The sequence below is a fragment of the Onychostoma macrolepis genome, chromosome 02, assembly GCF_012432095.1.
Source record: "Onychostoma macrolepis isolate SWU-2019 chromosome 02, ASM1243209v1, whole genome shotgun sequence".
Lineage (NCBI taxonomy): Eukaryota > Metazoa > Chordata > Actinopteri > Cypriniformes > Cyprinidae > Onychostoma > Onychostoma macrolepis.
In genome coordinates this window covers 29,803,476-29,824,568 of record NC_081156.1, presented here as the reverse complement: position 1 = coordinate 29,824,568, position 21,093 = coordinate 29,803,476, and the positions used below count along the sequence as shown (strand labels likewise).

The window sequence follows — 21,093 nt, the reverse complement described above, 5'->3', positions numbered from 1 at the left end:
GTTGGCACAGCTGTAAAAATAACTAGAGTAGGCCTAAGTGTAGTATTCTGCTGGAAACTATTTTAGTAAATGTTTGATAAGGGATATTTGATTATTATCCCAAATCATCATGCTAATCATAAAAATGTGCTTAGATTTGTAAAATTAAAACTGGGTCATTCATTTGTTGGCACATTGTTTTATCTTCAATATGAGGGCCAGAGAGTGTCATGTTACTGATAGCATGGTGATGAATACTTTGAATACTGAAGTACTGCAGCTACATATCTTTGCCAGAGGCCTGATTATGTGAAGCAGAAGTCACTATCAGAACACTCCTCAAATGTTATCGTTGAAAGATAACATATGATGTCATAATCATATGACACAATTACGTCTCTTATCACTTACCTATAAAATATGAACATTTTACTTACTGTAAACACTAATAATGGGTCATATATTTTAGATGGCAGCTCCAGCCCACATTTTTTTCCATGAACTGCCCATGCATATCTTGAATGATTAGGTACATAATGGAACATAAGTGCTATGTGGAAAACAATGACAAGGCATCAAGAACTTCCCCTCATTGTTCTCTAACACAGTAATTTGTTTGCTTTTCTTGTTCTCTGGTGTTATCTTTCTAGATTCTGATCACATGTATAATCACCAGATTGATGTGCAAATATGGATGGTCATGTGTTGATGCATTCATCTTTATGATGTTACAAAGTTGCCATTTTTGCAGCTTGGAATTTTTTTTGGACTGGGCCGTTTTGAGTTCTGAAATGTTTGTATGTTTTCATAGTATTTCAAGAATCAAGATCTCATTCCTCATGATATGATTCCTTTGGTATGTAACTCATGTCGTACGCACACCAATGATACCTCAAATGGTTAAACAATTAATATTGTTTCTGTTTTTTAATATGCATTGCATGTTTGTGGTGTAACTGAATACATTATGTCAGTACGCACACTGATAGTGTAGTCAAATCCAAATGAATGACAAAAACAAGACACTCACATAAACCTGCTTGTTCTTTCCGATGACAATATGTAGGCCTTCCGTCTCAAGAGCTACAGAGTTAAGAGAGGAAGTTGCAGAGTTGTTCTGTCCCTCATTTCGTGCCGTTATTGTGAACTGGGTTTCAGTAGCCCCACAGGTCTTTGCTATTGTGTAGTTGCAGGTGCCCCAGAAGGAGTATGCCTTGCCATCGAAAGTGATGTAATGGGGGTCACCGTAGACACTGCAGGTCACCGGGTTGGACGGAAAGCAGCCCAAGACCCCGTCCTTAACCATGCATACTTCATCTGCTTTGCAGGACATAGGTGAACATTGAATGCTCCCATTGCCCAAACACTGGCACTGTTGCTCACATTCACCCTCCATAAATATCTCACTGATCTAGATAGGACAGGAAGAGAAAGGTTAATATATACTATTTTAGTAAAATATACAGAAATATTTTAGTAAAATATAATGTATATTAACAAAAATTCTATAATGAATAGAATTTGCTTTAACTGAATTGTTTGTATATACATGCATAACATTTTTTTTTAAATAATAATAAATTTATATATATATAAACTTGAATTCTGGAAGATAATTTTGTGTTTTGTTTTTAGATTTAAATTAATAGCTTAAAGAACTTATCTATCTATGTATGTCTGTCTGTCATCTATGTATCAGGATGTGATGATAACAATAAGATGGCAAAGCTACTGTACCAAATAATGCTGTTTATTAGCCCAACATCCACAGTCTTCAGCTAATACGCATGCTCCTCCGCTTAGCATGAAGCCATTGTCACACTCACAGCGCTCCTCACATATCCCACAAGACCCCGTAGCATCCTGGCTGGAGCAGGTCTCAGGGCAGCCGCTGGCACAGGCGTTATAGTGGCCGTGAGGGCCACACGCCACAGCTAAAACAGAAACATAAATAATCTGACTTATAGATTCACAATGTTTCTCAGTGCCTTTGTGGTTCGTAATGGAAAGTTACGGGTCAGCTCGTGAAGGTGTGGGAGATGATTAATTAATAACCAGTGACTATGTCTAGTACTTCTGTGTGGGTTGTTAGGTGGAGACCGCACTGCTGATTACAGAGAGGTCTGAGATAGGCCATTTGCTCAACAGTGGCTCATATCAGGTATGACTGATCTGACATGTCAAGCCTTAATTTATATTTATGATTAGCCTAATAATACTGGCAGTACTTGAATTGCTTGTCTCTATTGTTTCATAGTTTTGGGTGGAGATGAGATACTAAGGCTTTAAACTAATAACGTCAGATCAGTTTTGACAGAGTTAAAGGCCAGTTTCATACATGCTGCTTGGTTCCTATTTTTGAGATTTAAAGGGTCAAGGTCATTGCACACTGAGTCCGAAATTTTCATCTGAAAATTTTGCACGTTAAAAAATAAATACGACCTCACGTTGCATCAGTCACGTTTACACACTGCTTCCGAAACTTTTGTCCGTCATAAAAAATTCGGATCAGGTTTGACTTTGTGTGTTTTCGCATCTGTAGCATGCATTTGGATAGGAAAGGATGAGGAATATGAAAAAACGTAAAAACGCATGCAAATTTTATATTTTAAAGTTAAATGCATCAATCTGGTGCATTTGTAGAGCAAAATTATTAATATTATCTTAACATTATAATTCAACTATACTGTAAAATTAATTAAAAATTAACATTTCATTTTTTCAGTGTTTAAAAAAAAAAAAAAAAAAGTAACCAGCACATTCAAATATTGAGTTTGCTGCATTCGCTGTGAACTGAGACGTTGAAACACTGGACCATGAGCTGCTTGCATCAACACAGTTCTGCGTTTCACTCTAAAACGTGCGGACAAAATACTTAATTAATTGATAAACTCACTAAGCCATATCACTATATCAATTTAAGTTCAATTTACAGATGCTTTGCTAAAGTTATATCTTTTTATGTTGTTATGACAAGTGTAAACATATTTTCGGTTCGTTATGAAACTGTGACGGACCACCAGAGTCTGAATAATAATTGTGATTCTATGAGATTTCAAAAGGAATATTTGTCTGTATTTCGTATTATGCATCATAATGTGATGCCTAAATTCACTTGTTGTATTTTTTTTTAAATGAAGTAATTTATAATGTCAGCTATTTATTGGTCATCATCCAAAAGTAATTACTGGCTAATCAGTATGGACCATAATATTGGTTAATCCTGGTGCACTTTTTACATGGACCAAAGTCCACCATCAGAAATTGCATTAGTAATGCATAATCAAATGTTCATTCGCATATTAAAGTCCATTTAAAAAGGACAACTTTACAGGTCAAATAATAAACTTTTTTTTTTTTTATTGCATAAATCATAGACTTCCATTGTGGGTGCATTACTGTGACACATTCTTTATCGATCAACACAGTTGTGTTTATCACCGAAATGTTATTTTTATAGATAATTTTAGGAAATGTTAAGTACATACGACAGAATGTTGTGTTCCTCCATGCCAGAACAGAGATCCCAACTTTGTCGCAGGTGGCACTGAAGGCCTCAATGGCATTGCAGAGGGCAGCGGGATCACCGTGAGTTGTACACATATCAAACATGCAGCTTCGGAAGAAACTATCTGCATTCAGAACAGATGAGCATGTTGAGAATGGCCCTTGTCTGGATGTTAGCATGCCGCAGTAAACCTCGCTGGTGTACTTCTGCTCCTCTGCGTCTGTACAGACTCTGGACAGGGTGGGTTCTTCACACACGCTCTGCCCTGAAATATGCGTGTCCTGCACCAGCGGCCCATCTGGGATTTTGAAGTCATCTTCTGTCTTGTGGTTGAAGTTGCCACACATGCCACAGATTTTGTTTGAGTAATGGCTGGGGACAATCACCTGAACGGCACCAGATCTCATGTAGAAGATGGACAGTTTGAAGTCTGTCTGAAGGACCAAAGCATCTCCCTGGGCATTAACCGTAACTCTGTTTCCTTGCAGGAGTAGAGGGAGATTCTTCCAAATCCCATTAACCTGATTTGGACAACAATGTTAGTGGTTGAAAGAGTAGTTCACACAAAAATGAAAATTTGCTCACCTTCAGCCCATCCAAGATGTAGATGAGATTGTTTCTTCATTGGAACAGATTTGGAGGAATTTAGCATCATTTGCATCAGTGCATCATTTGCTCATCAATGGATCCTCTGCAGTGAATGGGTGCCGTCAGAATGGTTTAAGTGAGTGTTTAAAGTTAAAACACCCTAATGATGGATTTGTTTCTTACAAACACAGCTTTACACTTTACAAGATGTTAATTGATGAACTTGAGTCACGTGAATTACTTGTGGATTATTGTGATGTATTTGTCAGCTGTTTGGCCTCTCATTCTGACGGCACCCATTCACTGCAGAGAATCCATTGGTGAGCAAGTGATGTAATGCTAAAGTCCTCCAAATCTGATCTGATGAACAAACTCCTCTAAATGTTTGCCTGAAAGTGAGTAAAGTTTCATAAAATTTTCATTTTTGTATGAGCTATTGCTTAAGACAATAGACACATATGTTATATCTAATCATCATAAATTGCGGTTGACAGCTCACCATGACTTTGCTCCTCTCTGTCCTCACCATGGTCACACTCAGACCATGTACATTGATGTTCACCTGCTGAATGGAGGATATGTGCGAGTCCCCTTTATTCTTGTTCTGCACCTCCACTGCAAACTCAGGAAGCAACCCTGAGTCATCGCAGACCTTTGACAAGACGTAGGTACAAGGACTCTTAAATTGGAAGCTGACCCCATCAAAAGTAGTGTAGTGTGGGTCAGAGGCCACCTGGCAGGTGCCAAAAGTATCTTTGGACCGAGGGATGTGAGAACAGATGAGTTGTTCATCAGTGCAAGTGCAGCGAGTGCTTTTATCAGTCCAAAATCTGCCTCCTCGCTGACACTGTGGCCCTGCGGATGATATATTAACACTTTACTATTTCCCAAAGGCCAATAAATCTGGTGAATTTGGCTCGAGGATGTCTGTATGTTGGTAAGTGATGTAGTAGGTCAAAATAATAATAATCATATGTCACTCACCACATTGTCCCTTCCGTATTCCTATTCTGTCAAAGGCAGTTTGTTCATCGTCTTGCAGACCTTTTAATAGCTCAAAAACAACCTGCCAGAGAACACAATTACAGTTGCAGTGAGTGATAGTGATTCTTCAGTGCCTGCAAAAGGTTCATCACTCAAGACACAAACGTTTTTAAATAACTACAATTACTATTGTGCTCATAATTTTCACAGATGCTTTCTTATCAAACAACTTACAGAAATCCATATTGTGTTTTAAGATGGCAGACAGCTTAATTTACAATTGACTAGAAGTAAAATTCTGGAGGTTTTCAAGGGGGTTACTTCCTACTTAATCAGTCTCCAATTTTGAACTGAATTGAGTTATTTTTGTACCTGTATTGCTCATCCAAAAATCTTTGCAACCAAAAGAAAGTTTTAGCTCATTGGACAACAGCAGATTATGAATGCTAGATTCATTTGTTTCCACCGGCATGACTGTGATAATGCATTGTTTCGCTGGCTGCAAAATGTTTTAACTTTCTGGATACACAGTTAAAACACATGGAAAAATAAATATATATATATTTTTTAAATTACATTTTAAATACATTGTAACATTATCTGCTATCTTTCTCCATAAAGATGCCCAAAACCTAAATACGAATATTTAAATTGCTGTACCTGGATGTTGTCTTTGTCAGACTGCTTTGTGAGAGGGATGAAGACTTGTCTCCAGTCTCCAGTGCTAGATGTCTCTGAGGTCCAAATCAATGTTTGCAGAATGTCACCCTCTAGCAAAACTTTGAGTTCAGAACTCTTCTTGTTAGGTTTATGGTACCAGAACTCCAGACAGGAGTCTTCTGAGACCTTAAGAAATCCACTCTTGAGGCGAAACGCACCAGATGGACTCTCAGGATGGAGAGATGTTTCCTCTGTAGCACATATAGGCAAAAAGACAAAACAAGTGTAAATTTAAGTGATTTGGAAGAGAGCTGCTGAAATGATGTCCGTCTCGTCAGATTTTGTTTTCTGTGAAGCCTTGAAAAGTTTGTAATTAACACTTTTGTAATAACAAACATCAATAGTTGATTTAGTTTTAATGCTTCATATCCTGATACATAGCGTTCTGGTGCTTATGTGAATTGTGCAAGTTCGAATCTGGCTGCCTGTTACTTGTCCTTGTTCTTATAAGTAGTACAAAGCCCCCAAAAGAGCCCTGTTTCGTATACAGAATAAAGAACTATGAATATTTTTTCTCAAAACACAATGAGATTGTCATGTTTACAAGCAGAGGCTGTATTAGTAGCATATGCTCTTGCATATAGTTCATAGACTGACCTCTAAAAGCAGTCATAAATAATTATCAAATCACCTGCTTGCAGACTCAAAGCCAACATGTGCCACAAGTTAGACTCTGATCTGAACTTTGTGTTTTGTGAATTCTTACAGTGTAGCGTGTCTACCAATGCTTTGTTCACACAAGTGGTTGAATGAGGTGCCTAGCATACTTGAAAGTCAAGTTGGAGAACGTAATTTGAGGAATAAGAAGTTTAAAGAAGCTCTGCTACGTGCTGTTAGAAACCTGTTAAGTGCTGTTGTTGTTGCCGCAGGTGAATGGATTGGTTGTAAACACAAAGCAGTAACTGTCTCTGCAGCAATTTCGTCTCAGCAGTATAATTACCTGTTGCCGTCTGAGCACTGATGGGTCCCTCAGAGGTCCAATCGCAGGATGCCGGCAAATCACTGCCAAAATCACACTTTGCGAAATAATCTACAGCACAGGAGGGAAAAGTGATTAAAGGACAATAAAAAAACAAAAGTGGAGAGAGAATAAGAACCTAATCGAAAACAAGAAAGAAAACGAAAACATAGTTCTGTTTGGATTGTTATAACAAATGTTTGTGTCCCCAGTCAGTCTTGCGAGAAATTGGTCATAACGGTGTGAGTGCTTCTATTAGAGAAGACTAAAATGAGGTTTACAACTCAGAGTTTGATAGCATGGTTTCTAACAGGTCCTCTTTTCAGTACTACAGAAGTTGGTGACACTTTACTTAACACTTTTCTATATAATGCATTATAAATGTCACAATAATTATGCCTTGTGATGCACATCATAATGCATTGTACTATCTCATGAGCAATTTTTTACCACCGTTATAATACATTATATCACTTATCTATTCATTGTTACACATTTAGAATGTATAATGCATTAAAACACAAACAACCCTTCATATATTATAATACATTTTAACTTTTTTTAAAAAGATATAATGCATTATAATGTACATTATGAATACCTGTCTAATGCATTATACATTCAGTAACACTTAAAGCCATCTTTTCATAAATATTGTAAGTGCAAAAATGCATTATAATATTCGCAGATTCTTTGATACATCTGAAATTGTAGTAATGCATACATAAATATTATAATGTATATTATATTCTAATATATAATATTAATGTAATATATTTTTAAATTATATTTTTAAATGATGTCTAAACTTATGCAGTCATAGAACACATTATATTGTGCATTACAAGGCATAACTAATGCATTAAAAATGCTTTTTATAATGCACTACATTTAAAGGCTTCAAGTATTAACACCCTAAAATTATAACCTTATGGAAGTGAGGCATCTGGATTTGTGCTGATGTAATTCTTACCTGCATTTGACCTCCAGTCAGGAAGAGTGAGTGGAAAACCTCTGCAAGTGATGAATGGAAAAAAAATTGATGTTAACTATAATAAACGTTAAGCAACTCAGCTTTGTTAAATACAATATAAGAGTGATAGAAAGAAAACCTACCCTGAATAAGCCTCAGTGTTGAGAACGCATACATAGGCTACTATAGAGAGCAACCTCAGGTATGTGTCCTCTGACATAGTGTCTCTCCCAGTGTAAAAAAAAAGTTCTAAAAAGTCCTCTAGTGTTGAGCTGACGTGGGTCTACCTCAGGACAATGACAAGGGTTTGAATGTGCTGGCTGTTATGAGGTGATGAAAATGCCCCATTGACCCTTAGAAGGTGTGGTTTTGTCAGTGGTGCCCCACCAAAAGGGGAGGGGTTTTGATGTAAAGTTACGGATGTTCACTGTAGTTTATTTCTTTCAATTTAGTCCCAGTCACGTCCTTATCGAAGTCCAGCTATTGTGTTGCAGCAACAACTTTAATTACTTCTGTCTAATGCAACATTGCTATTGAAATATACTAGCCAAAGCTGGTATAAGCTGGTTTAAGTTGATCTCTCAGAATGGCCAAGCTGGTGTTTGGCTGATTTCAGTGGTTGGCGTGGTGGTCTTTGGGCTTGACCTGCTGAAAAGTGTCCCAAAACCATTTAGAACCAAGAGACTTGTCAGGCTGGGAGATCGGGTAAGACCACCATACCAGTTCAGGCTGGTTGAATTTATTTATTTATTACATGTATGTTAAAGACAAATGGCAATTTTCAACCAACACATTAATATATATATATATATATATATATATATATGTGAGAAAAATTCAAGTATCATTTGTCTGCATGTGCCAGGTAGATTTTCTTAACACTGTTGTGATTGTTAATTGGACACTGTTGAAAAATATTTTTGTGATCCATAGTTGTACACCTGACCGGTTTAATGCTCATTTCTCTTTGGCTCAAACACTTTTCATAGGACAAATGTATTGAGCTAGAGCTAATAGACTTTGCTGTGATTATGTCACAGCCCTTGGCTTTATTTGCAATATGAGACCTCACACGCAAGTTTCGAAATGCCACTCTTTTTTTAAATATTTCCTGTTCTTCTCTTCAAACTGTCCGACTTATAAGATAACGCCAGCAACCCTTTGTTATAAGAGATTGACATATGCAATACTTTTCTTTAACGATGCCATCTCAGGCGTATGTAAGTGGTCTGACTTCCAGGATGTGGGTGTCATACATCTGCTATCAAATAAACTCTTGGATTACAGCAAACAAAGCTCCTCCTTTACAGTAAGCTGTGAAACAGACTGCAGGTGCAGGGACCGGTGAATGACTGCGATTTTCATTTCCGATAAGATTAAAATTGCTGTTTACCCTCAGTGGATCATTAAGAGTCGTCCTCTGACAGCAGATGTACAATATCAGAAAATGAACATTGCTTTTCTCTCGGCGCTTGGTTTTAATGAGAAAGTGTGTATGAATGATTTGAAACGAACGCCCTCAGAGAGGTTAGAAATAGTTCCTCTTTGATGCTCAATTATAAAATAACCAAGGTCAAGTGCAGGTCCAACCCTTGTGTATAATGAACTGTGACCATTTGCACCAGCTTCATGTAGGTTATGACTTAGCCTAGTTATTACAGTACATAAATGAGTTACAACTTGCAGTCATTTACGCTATTGCTAGTGCATATCGCTAAAAATTTGAGCATAGCACCGTTAAACTTCAAAACATAACCCAAACAATAAACCCTTTTTTTTTTTTCAGAAGCTTTTGACTGAAATAAAATAGTAGGCTAAATGGATTATAATATTAGTACTTTCTTTTCTTTTTTTTTTTTACATGCAATATTTAAATATACTGTGTAGACTGCAATATAATAATGTCATGAGTATTATACATTGTTTTTGAAAGCAAATATTTTTGAAAGTTGTTCACCAAGGCTGCATTTGTTTAAGCAAAAATACAGTAAAACAGTGATATTGTATAGTGATTTAAAATAACTTTTTTTATGTTAATATGTTTAAAAATAATTTCTTTTATGTGGTGCAAAGCTGAATTTTCAGCAGCCATTACTCAAGTCTTCAGTGCCACATGACTCTTTATAATGAAATTATTATAATAATTATCAGTGTTAATACCATAATTTTTTCTTTCTCATTTGCATGAACTAGCTTTTCTATAAAAAAAAATAAATAAAAAAATAAAAAAAGTTAGAAAATAACCATATTTTGCTTGACTCTGTCTCTCTCTCTCTCTCTCTCTCTCTCTCTCTCAATTAAAATGTTTACCTGGAATCTGATCCACCATGGATTAGGTAGATCATGCCTTTTTTCAGATATTTGATAATATTTTCCAGTTGAATGATTTCAGAGTACTCCGTTTTCAGAGATGAATACATTCATGTGTTTGATTTTTTTTAATTTTTTTTTATTGAGCCATTGTGTGACACAAAATTTGAATGCAGAAACATTGTCACATTATGTCGCAGATTAATGGCCCTTATGGGAAGTTTACAGGCATGTGATGTGTACACAGAGCCCAGATAAAGACTGGTGTCAATGAGCGTGTTTGTGCAGAGTGTATTTGCCAACTGTCAGAGATAAGCAAAGCCTCTCTATGAGAGCAGAAGACTGACAGCTCTAAATGGACATTCCCCCGGCCGTTCCCTGACACTTACTGTCATTTGTGTCAATATGGAAGGAACTAAAAGAATATTAATAGTACGTTCTGTTCCTTTTTCAGCTCATAAAGTCTCTCTCTGAGATTGTCTGTCGCTGTTTGCTCACAGAGAGAGTTTGGCTCTCTTATGAATTGTTTAATTTTACATTTAAATGTTTTATTTATTTTTTAAATAAGTGAAGTGATATGACAAAAACAAAACTTTTGACAAAAACAGTACACTTTGGTGTGTCACTGTCCCTTTTCTGACACATGACATGTTTTTTCCCCCCCTCAGTTTTGTTGTGGGGAAAAAAAGCTCTTTTATGGTTGATAAATTATTAAAATAAATTTTTAATTGGCATTGGAATAAATACCTGTGCTTTTTACTTGTTTAAAATACAAATTTAATTAACTAATTTTAAACATCAAATCATTAACAAAATCTGTTAAATTGATATTTGTTTTATTATTGTAATTATAAAAAAAATAAAAAAAATAAAAAAAAATTAAAATTTCCATGTGCTGTGTGGAGTGGATTTCTTAAGATTCTTGCCACATTCATTTTTTTATACCATTTACAATAAAATGATCCAAATGTTTTAAATGTATTAAAGATTTGACAACAGTTCCAGTTGTTTTTACACAGCCCTTAATTAGAGTTTCTGAAACTTTCCTGCAGAGACTTCAGAAGTGTGAGCTGTTTGAGAAACTTGGGAGCGACGTGTTTGTGGTTTGTTGCTCAGCGAGGGATTTGTTACGGAAGCCCAGGCGAGTTAAGCTGAGAGCTGCTCTGTGTTTGAAGTGTAATGTTGGAGAGGTGATATATTGTGTGCTTTTCCAAACCATTTCCCCTGGACACCCAGCGTACAGACTGTACCCTTACAAAGCTCCAGTTCTTCATAGTGTTTAATTTCAGACGTGATCTGACCCATTTCAAAATGAGGCAAAGCCCCAAAATCAGAACTAGTTAGTAAGATGTTGCCAAGTTGTTTATTTAGGGCTTTTTTTTTTTTTTTTCTTTTTTTTTTGCAGGTTAAAAGAGCTCAATCCACATAGTTCAGACTCATTTTGAGTCATAAATAATTTACACTCTTAATTTTGGTCCTCTGATTTGATTGGCTGACTGGTTTAAAGTGCTTATAGGAACATGTACAGTTGTACAATATACACTTTCTTACACAGAGACTATATGAGGACATGTAAAACAAACTAATAGACGCATTTAAGGTAATCTATTTACCAGATTGCCATGCATTAGCATGTAAATTCCAGCAGGGAGCGCCAAACCCTACTGTTTTTTTCATTCTGCTGCTTTTTATTTAAATCTTGTGTAAGATGTGTTGAGAGCAGGAGCTAAAAATGTGTGCAGTTCATCTCTTTAATGCTTCAAATAAAGCGAATAGAGTATAAGACTGAAGGTTGCATTAGTATAGTACAGTACAGTACACAGATCTGTAATGTTTGAAATTCACACTTTCTGTATGCACTTTAAGCTGCATTATTACTGAACTACTGTAGTTTGTAGCTTTTTGTCCATGCACAGTCACTCAACGTGTTTGATAGTTACTGCATTTGCATTTCCTGAAGAAAATAGCAGTGCAGTCAGCAAAAGAATTGTGTTGTTCCTGAGAAAATGGCTTGCCACGTCAGAGTAGGGATGGTTCAGTCAGCCCAGTGGTCTTTTAATTTTAGTTTAATTATCAACTGTCAAATAATTTGACTAATCTTTATTTATTTATTTAGCTGGCAGCATGCTTTATTTAGCAACTTGTTTGAATTATTTTAGACTTGCGTTAAAACAACGTCCAATCACAAGTCAGAAGACTATGTCAGAATTTTGTATGCAAATATAACTGACATCATGCTATTGGTTACATTTTAAATAGTGAACATTTGCAATTGAGTGAAATAATTGACTTACATTTCTCAGTATAAAGTGATGTTTTTGAGCAGATGTTATTGTCAGTAATCTGTATTAGCTGCATTTCAGATATGCTTTACATGATCTGTCACTGCATGTTGTTATCAGACATACTGAAGTTGTTCTCTGAAGTCATGTGTGTGTATTTGCATGCATTTAAATGTGGTTGAAGTGTGATTGAATCTCAACATTTCATATAATTCCATCTGGTTATCACCCAAAATGGTAATAGCACGTGTAAACAGGGTCTAATAGTGCTTGGTCTGTCATAGTCTATCTGAGATTGTGTGTTTATGTGACTGTGTTTGTGTTCAGACCTTGACAGGGTCATGCAGCTCTGCTCTCAAAGTCATTTCCACGCCCTGCATGCCACCTCAGCACCACGCAAACCCATCAAAACTGAGAACAAATGTGAGGAAGTTTAAAAAAAAAAGACTAAAAAGAAAGGGCTGAAGAACAAACTCCCCCCTCGTGCCTCCCTGGTCTCATCGATCCGGTGAACTTCAGAGAGGAGATGATCTTATGCTTGTGCCTTTCTGGATGGCCAAAGCAGAGGGAGGGATGGGGGACTAAGATCAAAGAGCTGTTCCTGTCTTTCTATCCCTCTATCTCTGGCTGTGAGTGGAGGAGAGGAGGGAGTGAGAAAAGAGGAGAAGAGGAGGAAGATCAGTGCATGAAAGGAGGAAAGATCTTGGTGGATTTAGTGGATCTGAGAGGGTGGCATCCTGCTGTGTTCACCTTGCATATACGCACACACACACACACACACACTGAGTTTGACCGCATTGAGGGAGTCAAATAGTATGAAGGCATTTGAGATGGTAACATGTTTCAATTTACTAGATCCAAACAAACATGGCGTAAAACAAGTCCAGACCCATTCCCAAATAAACAAACACTCATGTTACCACCCCCTCCAAAGAATCCTTAGAAACGACTACCATTCAAAAGTTTAGAGTCATTTACATTCAACATCGATAATGATAATAAATGTTTCTTGAGCAGCAAATCAGCATATTAGAATGTTTTCTTTTACCTTTTTTTGATCAATTAAATGCAGGCTTGGTGAGCGTATAAGATACTTTTTTTCAAAAACATTTTAAAAATGGCATCAATCCCAAACTTTAAAAAAACTGCATAGCTTTGCATAGCTTTACTTGCTAAATCATGCTTTTTCTAGTCGAAAATTAATTATTTGAATTTAAATTAATTTTACGTCCTTGCATTCCGATTTGAATTGCAGAATTGTATCCTATTTGCCACCTCAATTCAAATTCAGGAATTTCATTGGAATTTAAAGTGCTTTCTCAATTAAATATTGAATGGTACACAAACCTGCTGCAAAACATGGTACCCAACAAAATGGTCCCGAACACAGACAAAGTAAAAGGAGAACACAACAAAAACAGTCCCAAACAAAATCACTCCCCATATAAACACAGTCCCGCTTCCCAGAGCAGAAATGAGAGTGAATTGTGTCTCTTCTGCATTATACAATTAATTGAATACATTAGCTGAGTGCACCTGTGACCTGACTGCATGACGAACTGCAGGGAATGGAGGGGAATGTCAAATGAGAGCAGGATGTAGAGAGATGAAAGAGGGAATGATTTCTGCAGCAGTGTGCATTTCAGAATTCCCAAACAACACACTCTCAGATTAAACTCTTTTGTTCCAGTGTTGTGCGTTATACCGGGGAGTCATTCTCACTTAAACAACCTACTCAGACAGGTCCAATCTAGTGCTGCTTAAATCGGAGAGATACTGTAGGACAGGCCAGTAGATTTTACTTGCACGTTTATATTTTTCAACATACATCATGGTTGCTTTTCCCTCAAAGCTTATTATTTACTTGTTTAAATTCATTTCAAAAGCCGTAAATTCATTACTGCAACTCTCCAAAACACTTGAAGTGTTCATTACAGTTTGCTCTAGTAATCAATTGTTCCTGTCATGTTCTGGATCAAACTAATGACTGATGGAGTTTATTAATGACTATGTTGCAGAACTTAAAAAAATGCTTTAGTTTGATTAATTTAGCATGGATTTAAATGCTCTTTTCTAAGCCAGAATCTCTTCTCCATAATATTTGAAGGTTACCTGTTAAGTCTCCACACCCATCCAGACAAGATGGAAAGAAAGCCTCCAAAGTGCTGTTAGACCATCTCTCTGAAAGCAACTAGGACAGATGGATGTTCTTTATCAATTCTGGCAAGAAAATTCAGACACAAAGGGCCCCATCATACATCCGGCGCAAGGCGTGGTGCAAGTGTTTTTGGTAGTTTCAGCCCGATGCAGTTCTCATTTTCCCGTCCTGCGCCGCATTGTTTAAATAGCAACTGCATTTGCGCCCATTTGTGCGCCCATGGGTGTGCTGGTCTAAAAAAGAGGTGTGCTCAGGCGCATTGTTGGCGTGTTGCTATTTTGAGGAACTGTGTGCCTTAAAATTCCACGGTTTAAATAGTGAATCCGCCATGGCGCGAGCCCAACTCGCTCTTAAAGGGAATGGGAGATGAGACTCTGATTGGTTTATTGCACGTTACGCCCAAAAAACACCCATTACTTATTAAGAGAATAGGGACAACCCATTTAGACCATGCGCCCGGGCGCGCCGACCGTTTTCCCGTCGTTAAACTAGCAAAAGTGGATTTGGACACGCCCTGAGTGCACTTGTGCCATATGCTTTAGACCATGCGCTTAGATCGTTAAAATAGGGCCCAAAATCTGTTTTGATTACGTAATTTCTGTGTTTTTTGCCCATCTGCTGTCTTTAGCATCATTGTACAGTTTTATTATAATTTTGCAGTGTTTTATTGGTAATATCAGCTATAATGTAACAAATTGCAAACCGTGCATGTTAGAAAGACGGTTTTCAGTTCAGCGACTAAGAGCCATTTGGACTGTCTCAGTTTTGTGAACCAGTCTTTCAGGGCTGTGTTTCCCAAAAGCATCATAATCTGAAGTAGATTGTAGGGACCACTGGAACTGGTCTGTGAACCATTTTAAATGATTCTTTGAAAAGGATCGGCTCAAACAGAATGATTCATTTAAGAATCAGACATCGCTATTGTACAGCTCAGATCAGCTCAAGTTAGTTGCTAGTGAAAGGTTTTAGACTGTGTTTGTTCTTGTGGTGCTATCAGCCAGTCAACGCTGTCACAATATCATTTTCTGTTCAGATGATTGGCTCAAAAATTTTGGTTGATAGTAGGGCTGCAAAACGATGGATCATCTCAAAATAAAAGTTTGTTTACATACTATATGTGTGTGTACTGTGTATATTTATTATGTATATATAAATACACACATACATTTACATATTAAGGCAAATATGCTAGATTTATGTATAAAATATTTATAAAACATACAATACATACAAATATTTTTTTTAAATATATACATATGTGTGTGTATTTATATATATGTAATAAACATGCACAGTACACACACACATATAGTATGTAAACATTAACTTTCATTTTGAATCGATTAATCACAATTAATAGTTTTTCAGCCCTAGGCTCAAGGCGACTTCACCCTTGTTGCTTCTTTTGTTATATATGAAATACCCTACACACACAAACGGTTTTTTTCTTTCACTCTCCTTCTCTTTGTTTGTCTAATCAACAAGCCGTATCACATCCGGTCCTAAAGGTCAGCAGGTGGAGAAAATCAATCTACACCTTGCCCTTTTTAACTGAGGAACAGGTCACACCGTGCAGTAGAGGAGAGGCTGTGTGCTGCATCATCTTTCTGCTGCTCACACACACACACACACACACACACACACACACAGATTATCAGGTCAAGGTCATTGCTTTTGTTCCAATCTGTTGCATTCACTGACCTTTCGTGTTTTCGTCTGCAGTCTCTGCAGTATCTGTCTGTAATCAGGATTCCTCTCTCACACCGAGTCTTATTTCATCTTCAGACCTTTTAAAAGCTTTTAAAAGTCAGGATAGAAATTCACTGTTTGCACAGCTGAGAAAGAGGGTCACCTTTGATGGCTCAGAACTCTTTTTGGGAAGCACATGTGGCAAACAGGAAAATCTCAGAAAACCTGGGCCATGTCTCCTCAAAACAAAACAAAACGCAACAAAACAAAACAAAACAAAACAAAACAAAACAAAACAAAACAAAACAAAACAAAACAAAACAAAACAAAACAAAACAAAACAAAACAAAACAAAACAAAACAAAACAAAAAACGACTAATGATATATACATATTTTACTTTTATTTTTGGGGGGTGAAATGTGATGTTTTGTGACATTCACAGGAACAAGCGTTAAATGAGCAGCAGATATGGATCTTTAGACAGGCGTCTGTCTTGCCGAGGGTGGATGGAGGCAGGGGATTTCTGGCTGAATATGGCTCCTGTTGTTCTACATTGGCAGAGCAGTGCATTGTGTTAGATATGATCAATAGATGTGAGCAGCCAGCGTTTAATTGCCTTTTGTTAACATGGAGGCGTCTGACAGAAGGAAAGGAGAGTCCCCTAGGGCTGAGTAAGGGTATGAGCAGATGCAGGAGAGTGTGTGCACGTGTGCCGTTCTACATGCAGGACACGCTTGTACCTTTGTTCCTGCTGATGCCACATTAATTGCAAATTCAACTCAACCGCTCTGCAAACGTTGCCCGTTTTCCTTTCAAGGCCCGAAGCATAGCCTGTGCATCTATGCTAACGAAAACGCTTCTAGCTACACAAACCTGCATCAATACGTTATAAAATGCGTCAGACTGCAGTTCATACTGCAAGACGAGTACCTATTGCTCAGTCCCACTGGGAATTAGTGTAAACTCTTGTTTTATGGTCAGCTCTCTCTTTCAGGTCAACTATCTTCATGATTTAGAAAAGTTTTAAACTTGTGTGTTTATAACAGCTATCTGAATAACAACATCTGGGCCCTGTACCATGAAGCCGGATTAGCTGGCTAGCCAGGTAAGTTTCAGTTTAGTTTGCACCAATCCTGGGTTTTAGGTACCATGAAAGTGGCTTGGCTTTTTGTGGCATTCATTGCCATAGTAACTTTCACTCCACAGCTAACCTGCTCTGGGGCAGGTTATGTTCTGAGTTGGAGATCTTAAACTGAAATTGGACCAGTCAGATGTGAGCAAACTGACACATGTCTGACACAAAAAAGTCACTCCCCCAGTTTATCTTGCTCCAAATTAAAGGTCACTAGTACTAAAAAAAATTGTCTGGCTTTAATGATAATTACTTAGTTATTTTATATGATTTATATTATTATTAATCCATTACACACAAGCAATTTTAGTTTATCAGTTATTGTAAATCATTTATTTTAAATTAATGTTAATATATACAGATTGTATATAATATAAATAAGTTGTAAAATCAATAGATAACGCTTTAAAAATGACTGTGATCTTACATATTCGAGTCTCTATCGCTGTATATTTCCAAATCTATAAACTAACTTAACAAGTTTCACTTGCACTGATAAAGCATTTCTTTTATTTGTCCTCTTTTATGAACAAGTACTTTTTTCATTGTAAATGCATTTAAATTCATCATATTCTTCAATCTCTTAACCTTTAGCAAAACCTTTAACCAAGGCTCGTGATTGGCTGTTCACCAGTGATGTCACACATTCATGTAGACTTGCTCCACAAACTCAGGATCAAAGCCTGAGTTGATAAAGAAAGTTGATGATCAGCGTCATGGTACTAACAAAGTGGTTTGGACTGGAGCGGACTACCAACTGGAGTGGTTTGGTTTTGTCAACTCGAAACTAATCCTGTAACTCTGAATTTGTTCATCTACCATCATGGTACAGGCCCCTGGTTTAATGGCATAGACATTTGAAAAGGTTTGTTAGCAAAGCAAAAACATTAAGTATGGACGTCCAGAAGCAGACTGAAAGATGGTCAGGTAGTGATGTAACTCTGTGGAAATGAGCTCATGATTATTAATTACTTTAAACTGACCTTGCTTGATAATCTTCATAGACTATTCAGTCACATTACCTGATTAATATTCATGAGCCACAGGAGTTACATGCTGTCTTGGCTTTGAGATACAATATCATACTAGTTTTACATTATTATTATTATTATTGTGTACTTAAAATTACTAGATTTATTTTTAGTTCCATTTTAAAATATACAGGACATTTATATATGAAAATATTGAAAAACAGAAAATTAATGTAATTAAAATATTATAGTTAATTTTGTAATTCAGTTAATTTTTTTTGTACAAAGCTCATAAAATAATTTACTAAATTTACTGTTGTCAGTTGTATGGCTATTGCTCCACACAAATGTAAGATTTGTAAAGAAAACGTATAAAAAAAATTAGAAAAAATTCCTAGTATGTCCAGTCACATTACCTAATTAATATTCATGAGCCACAGAAGTTTATCAAGCCATTTTTACATGATTTTTACTAAGATTTATTGGATAAAAAAAATAAAAATTCTAATTAAAATATAAATGTATATATTAAAATATATTTATACAAATATAAAGTCAATATAATTTAAACTTAATACAGTTAATAATTAATACAAATAATAATAATACAGTTAATTTTTGTTAAACTCATAAAATAATATCCAGAATTTACAATTGTTAGTTGTTTGGCTATTTCTCAACACAAATCTAAGATTTCTAAACAAAATCTATATGAAATGTATATAAAAATAATCTTTATAGACAGTCCAGTCACATTGCCTATTTAATATTCATGAGACTTGGAAGTTCCATGCTGCATTGGTTTTGAGATATAACATCAAGCTAGTTTTATATGATTTTTATTAGGGCTGAATGATTTTGGAAAATAATCTAATTGCAATTTTTTTTTTTTTTTTTACCAATATTGCAATTGCGATTTAATGTGCAATTATTTTCTTAAAGCTCTTTATGTTCTGTATTATTAAAAAAAGACAAGCAATGAATCATTGTATAGTGTGACCAACACACTATTAGATAGATTAAACATAAATATTCTTTTCTGTAGGCCAGGCCTATATGTTATGATGAAATTAGGTGATGCATGAATTGATATGAATAACATTTTTATTTAACAACTACAATCACAGTAGTATATTGACTGATTTGTTGAACTTCCTTGTAAGCATGTAATAATTATGACAACATAAAGCACTGACAAATAAGCCTGGTGTAAAAACTAATATGAAAGTCAGTAATAAATCACACAAACTAAAGTAGATTGCAGAAATATAAAAACAAATCTGTTGCTTTGCCAGTTAACATACTTATTTATCTGAAAAACAATGCTACAGTCAGTTATTCTCCTTTGAAAATGTGCATTCCGGCCCGGAATGTCTGTGTTTGTTATGGTTTGTAAAACCCGCCCATTGCCAGTTTACCCAATTGTATTTCGGCACCCCGGGTTGCCAGTTGGCGGAAAACACAGTGTATTTAATTGTATTCATCGTCATGTGCGCTCGTTTCTGTTGGTGTCGTTAATCTGGCAACCTGCGTGTGCGTCAAGTCTGAGGAGGAGGGGCCGGGTGAAAAAAAACATCTCCAATATTTTTAATTTGGACTGAAATACCTAGTTCAACCACTAGGTGTCAATCCTACATACAGCACCTTTAAGTAAATAATAATTAAAAAAAATAAGTTGTGAACTTGACAATTCACTTAACTTTAAAAAAAAAAAAATTTTTTTTATTATTATTTACTTAATTTACTTATTATTAAATAATTAAAACCTTATTACACTGAACAAAATTATAAACGCAACACTTTTGTTTTTGCCCCCATTTTTCATGAGCTGAACTCAAAGATCTAAGACTTTTTCTATGTACACAAAAGGCCTATTTCTCTCAAATATTGTTCACAAATCTGTCTAAATCTGTGTTAGTGAGCACTTCTCCTTTGCCGAGATAATCCAGCCACCTCACAGGTGTGGCATATCAAGATGCTGATTAGACAGCATGATTATTCCACAGGTGTGCCTTAGGCTGGCCACAATATTATTTACTTAAAGGTGCTGTATGTAGGATTGACACCTAGCGGTTGAACTAGGTATTGCAGTCCAATTTCTAAATATTGGAGACGTTTTTTTTCAACCGGCCCCACCTCCTCAGACTTGACGCACACGCAGGTTGCCATTCAGATGATGAATACAATTAAATACGCTGTGTTTTCTGCCAACTGGCAACCCGGGGTGGCAACTTGTAAGTACTGTAAGTGTGCCAACTTGATGCTTCCTCTGAAGACTGCTTAGATTGAAGAATCGTCTCTGTGATTGAAAAATCTAATTTTTTCATATCGCGATATTATCGCAAATGCAATTAATGGTTCAGCCCTAATTTTTATGAATAACCCGAATTCCAGAAATGTTTTTTAAATTTGAATAAAATGAAAACTAAAAGAATTTCAAATCATATTAGCCAATATTTTAATCACAATAGAACATAGATAACATAAAATAAAATTGTTAAATTTCTCAGTTTAAACATGTGTTTAAAAATGAACAAAATGAACTCATTTCAAATTTGATGCCTGCTACAGGTCTCATAATAGTTGGGAAGGGGCATGTTTACCATGGTGTAGCATCTCCTCTTCTTTTCAAAACAGTTTGAAGACGTCTGGGCATTGAGTTTATGAGTTTCTGGAGTTTTGGTGTTGGAATTTGCTCCCATTCTTGCCTGATATATGTTTCCAGCTGCTGAACAGTTTGTGGTTGTCTTTGACGTATTTTTCGTTTAATGATGCGCCAAATGTTCTCTATAGGTGAAAGATCTGGACTGCAGGTAGGCCCATTCAGCACCCGGACTCC

At 36.2% G+C, this 21,093-nt stretch overlaps 1 protein-coding gene across 1 annotated transcript in view; it reads right to left on the bottom strand.

Moving 5' to 3' along the window:
* The window catches only part of wu:fb63a08 (MAM and LDL-receptor class A domain-containing protein 1), a 52,418-nt gene that overhangs the window by 14,440 nt on the left and 16,885 nt on the right, over positions 1–21,093 (bottom strand). The window contains exons 2-8 of the mRNA XM_058757958.1: positions 6,720–6,809; positions 5,720–5,970; positions 5,060–5,141; positions 4,575–4,930; positions 3,468–4,008; positions 1,717–1,913; positions 1,010–1,390 (exon numbers count right to left, since the gene is read on the bottom strand). Of these exons, the coding sequence (XP_058613941.1) occupies positions 1,010–1,390; positions 1,717–1,913; positions 3,468–4,008; positions 4,575–4,930; positions 5,060–5,141; positions 5,720–5,970; positions 6,720–6,809 (1,898 nt within the window). The remainder of the gene's footprint in view (positions 1–1,009; positions 1,391–1,716; positions 1,914–3,467; positions 4,009–4,574; positions 4,931–5,059; positions 5,142–5,719; positions 5,971–6,719; positions 6,810–21,093) is intronic.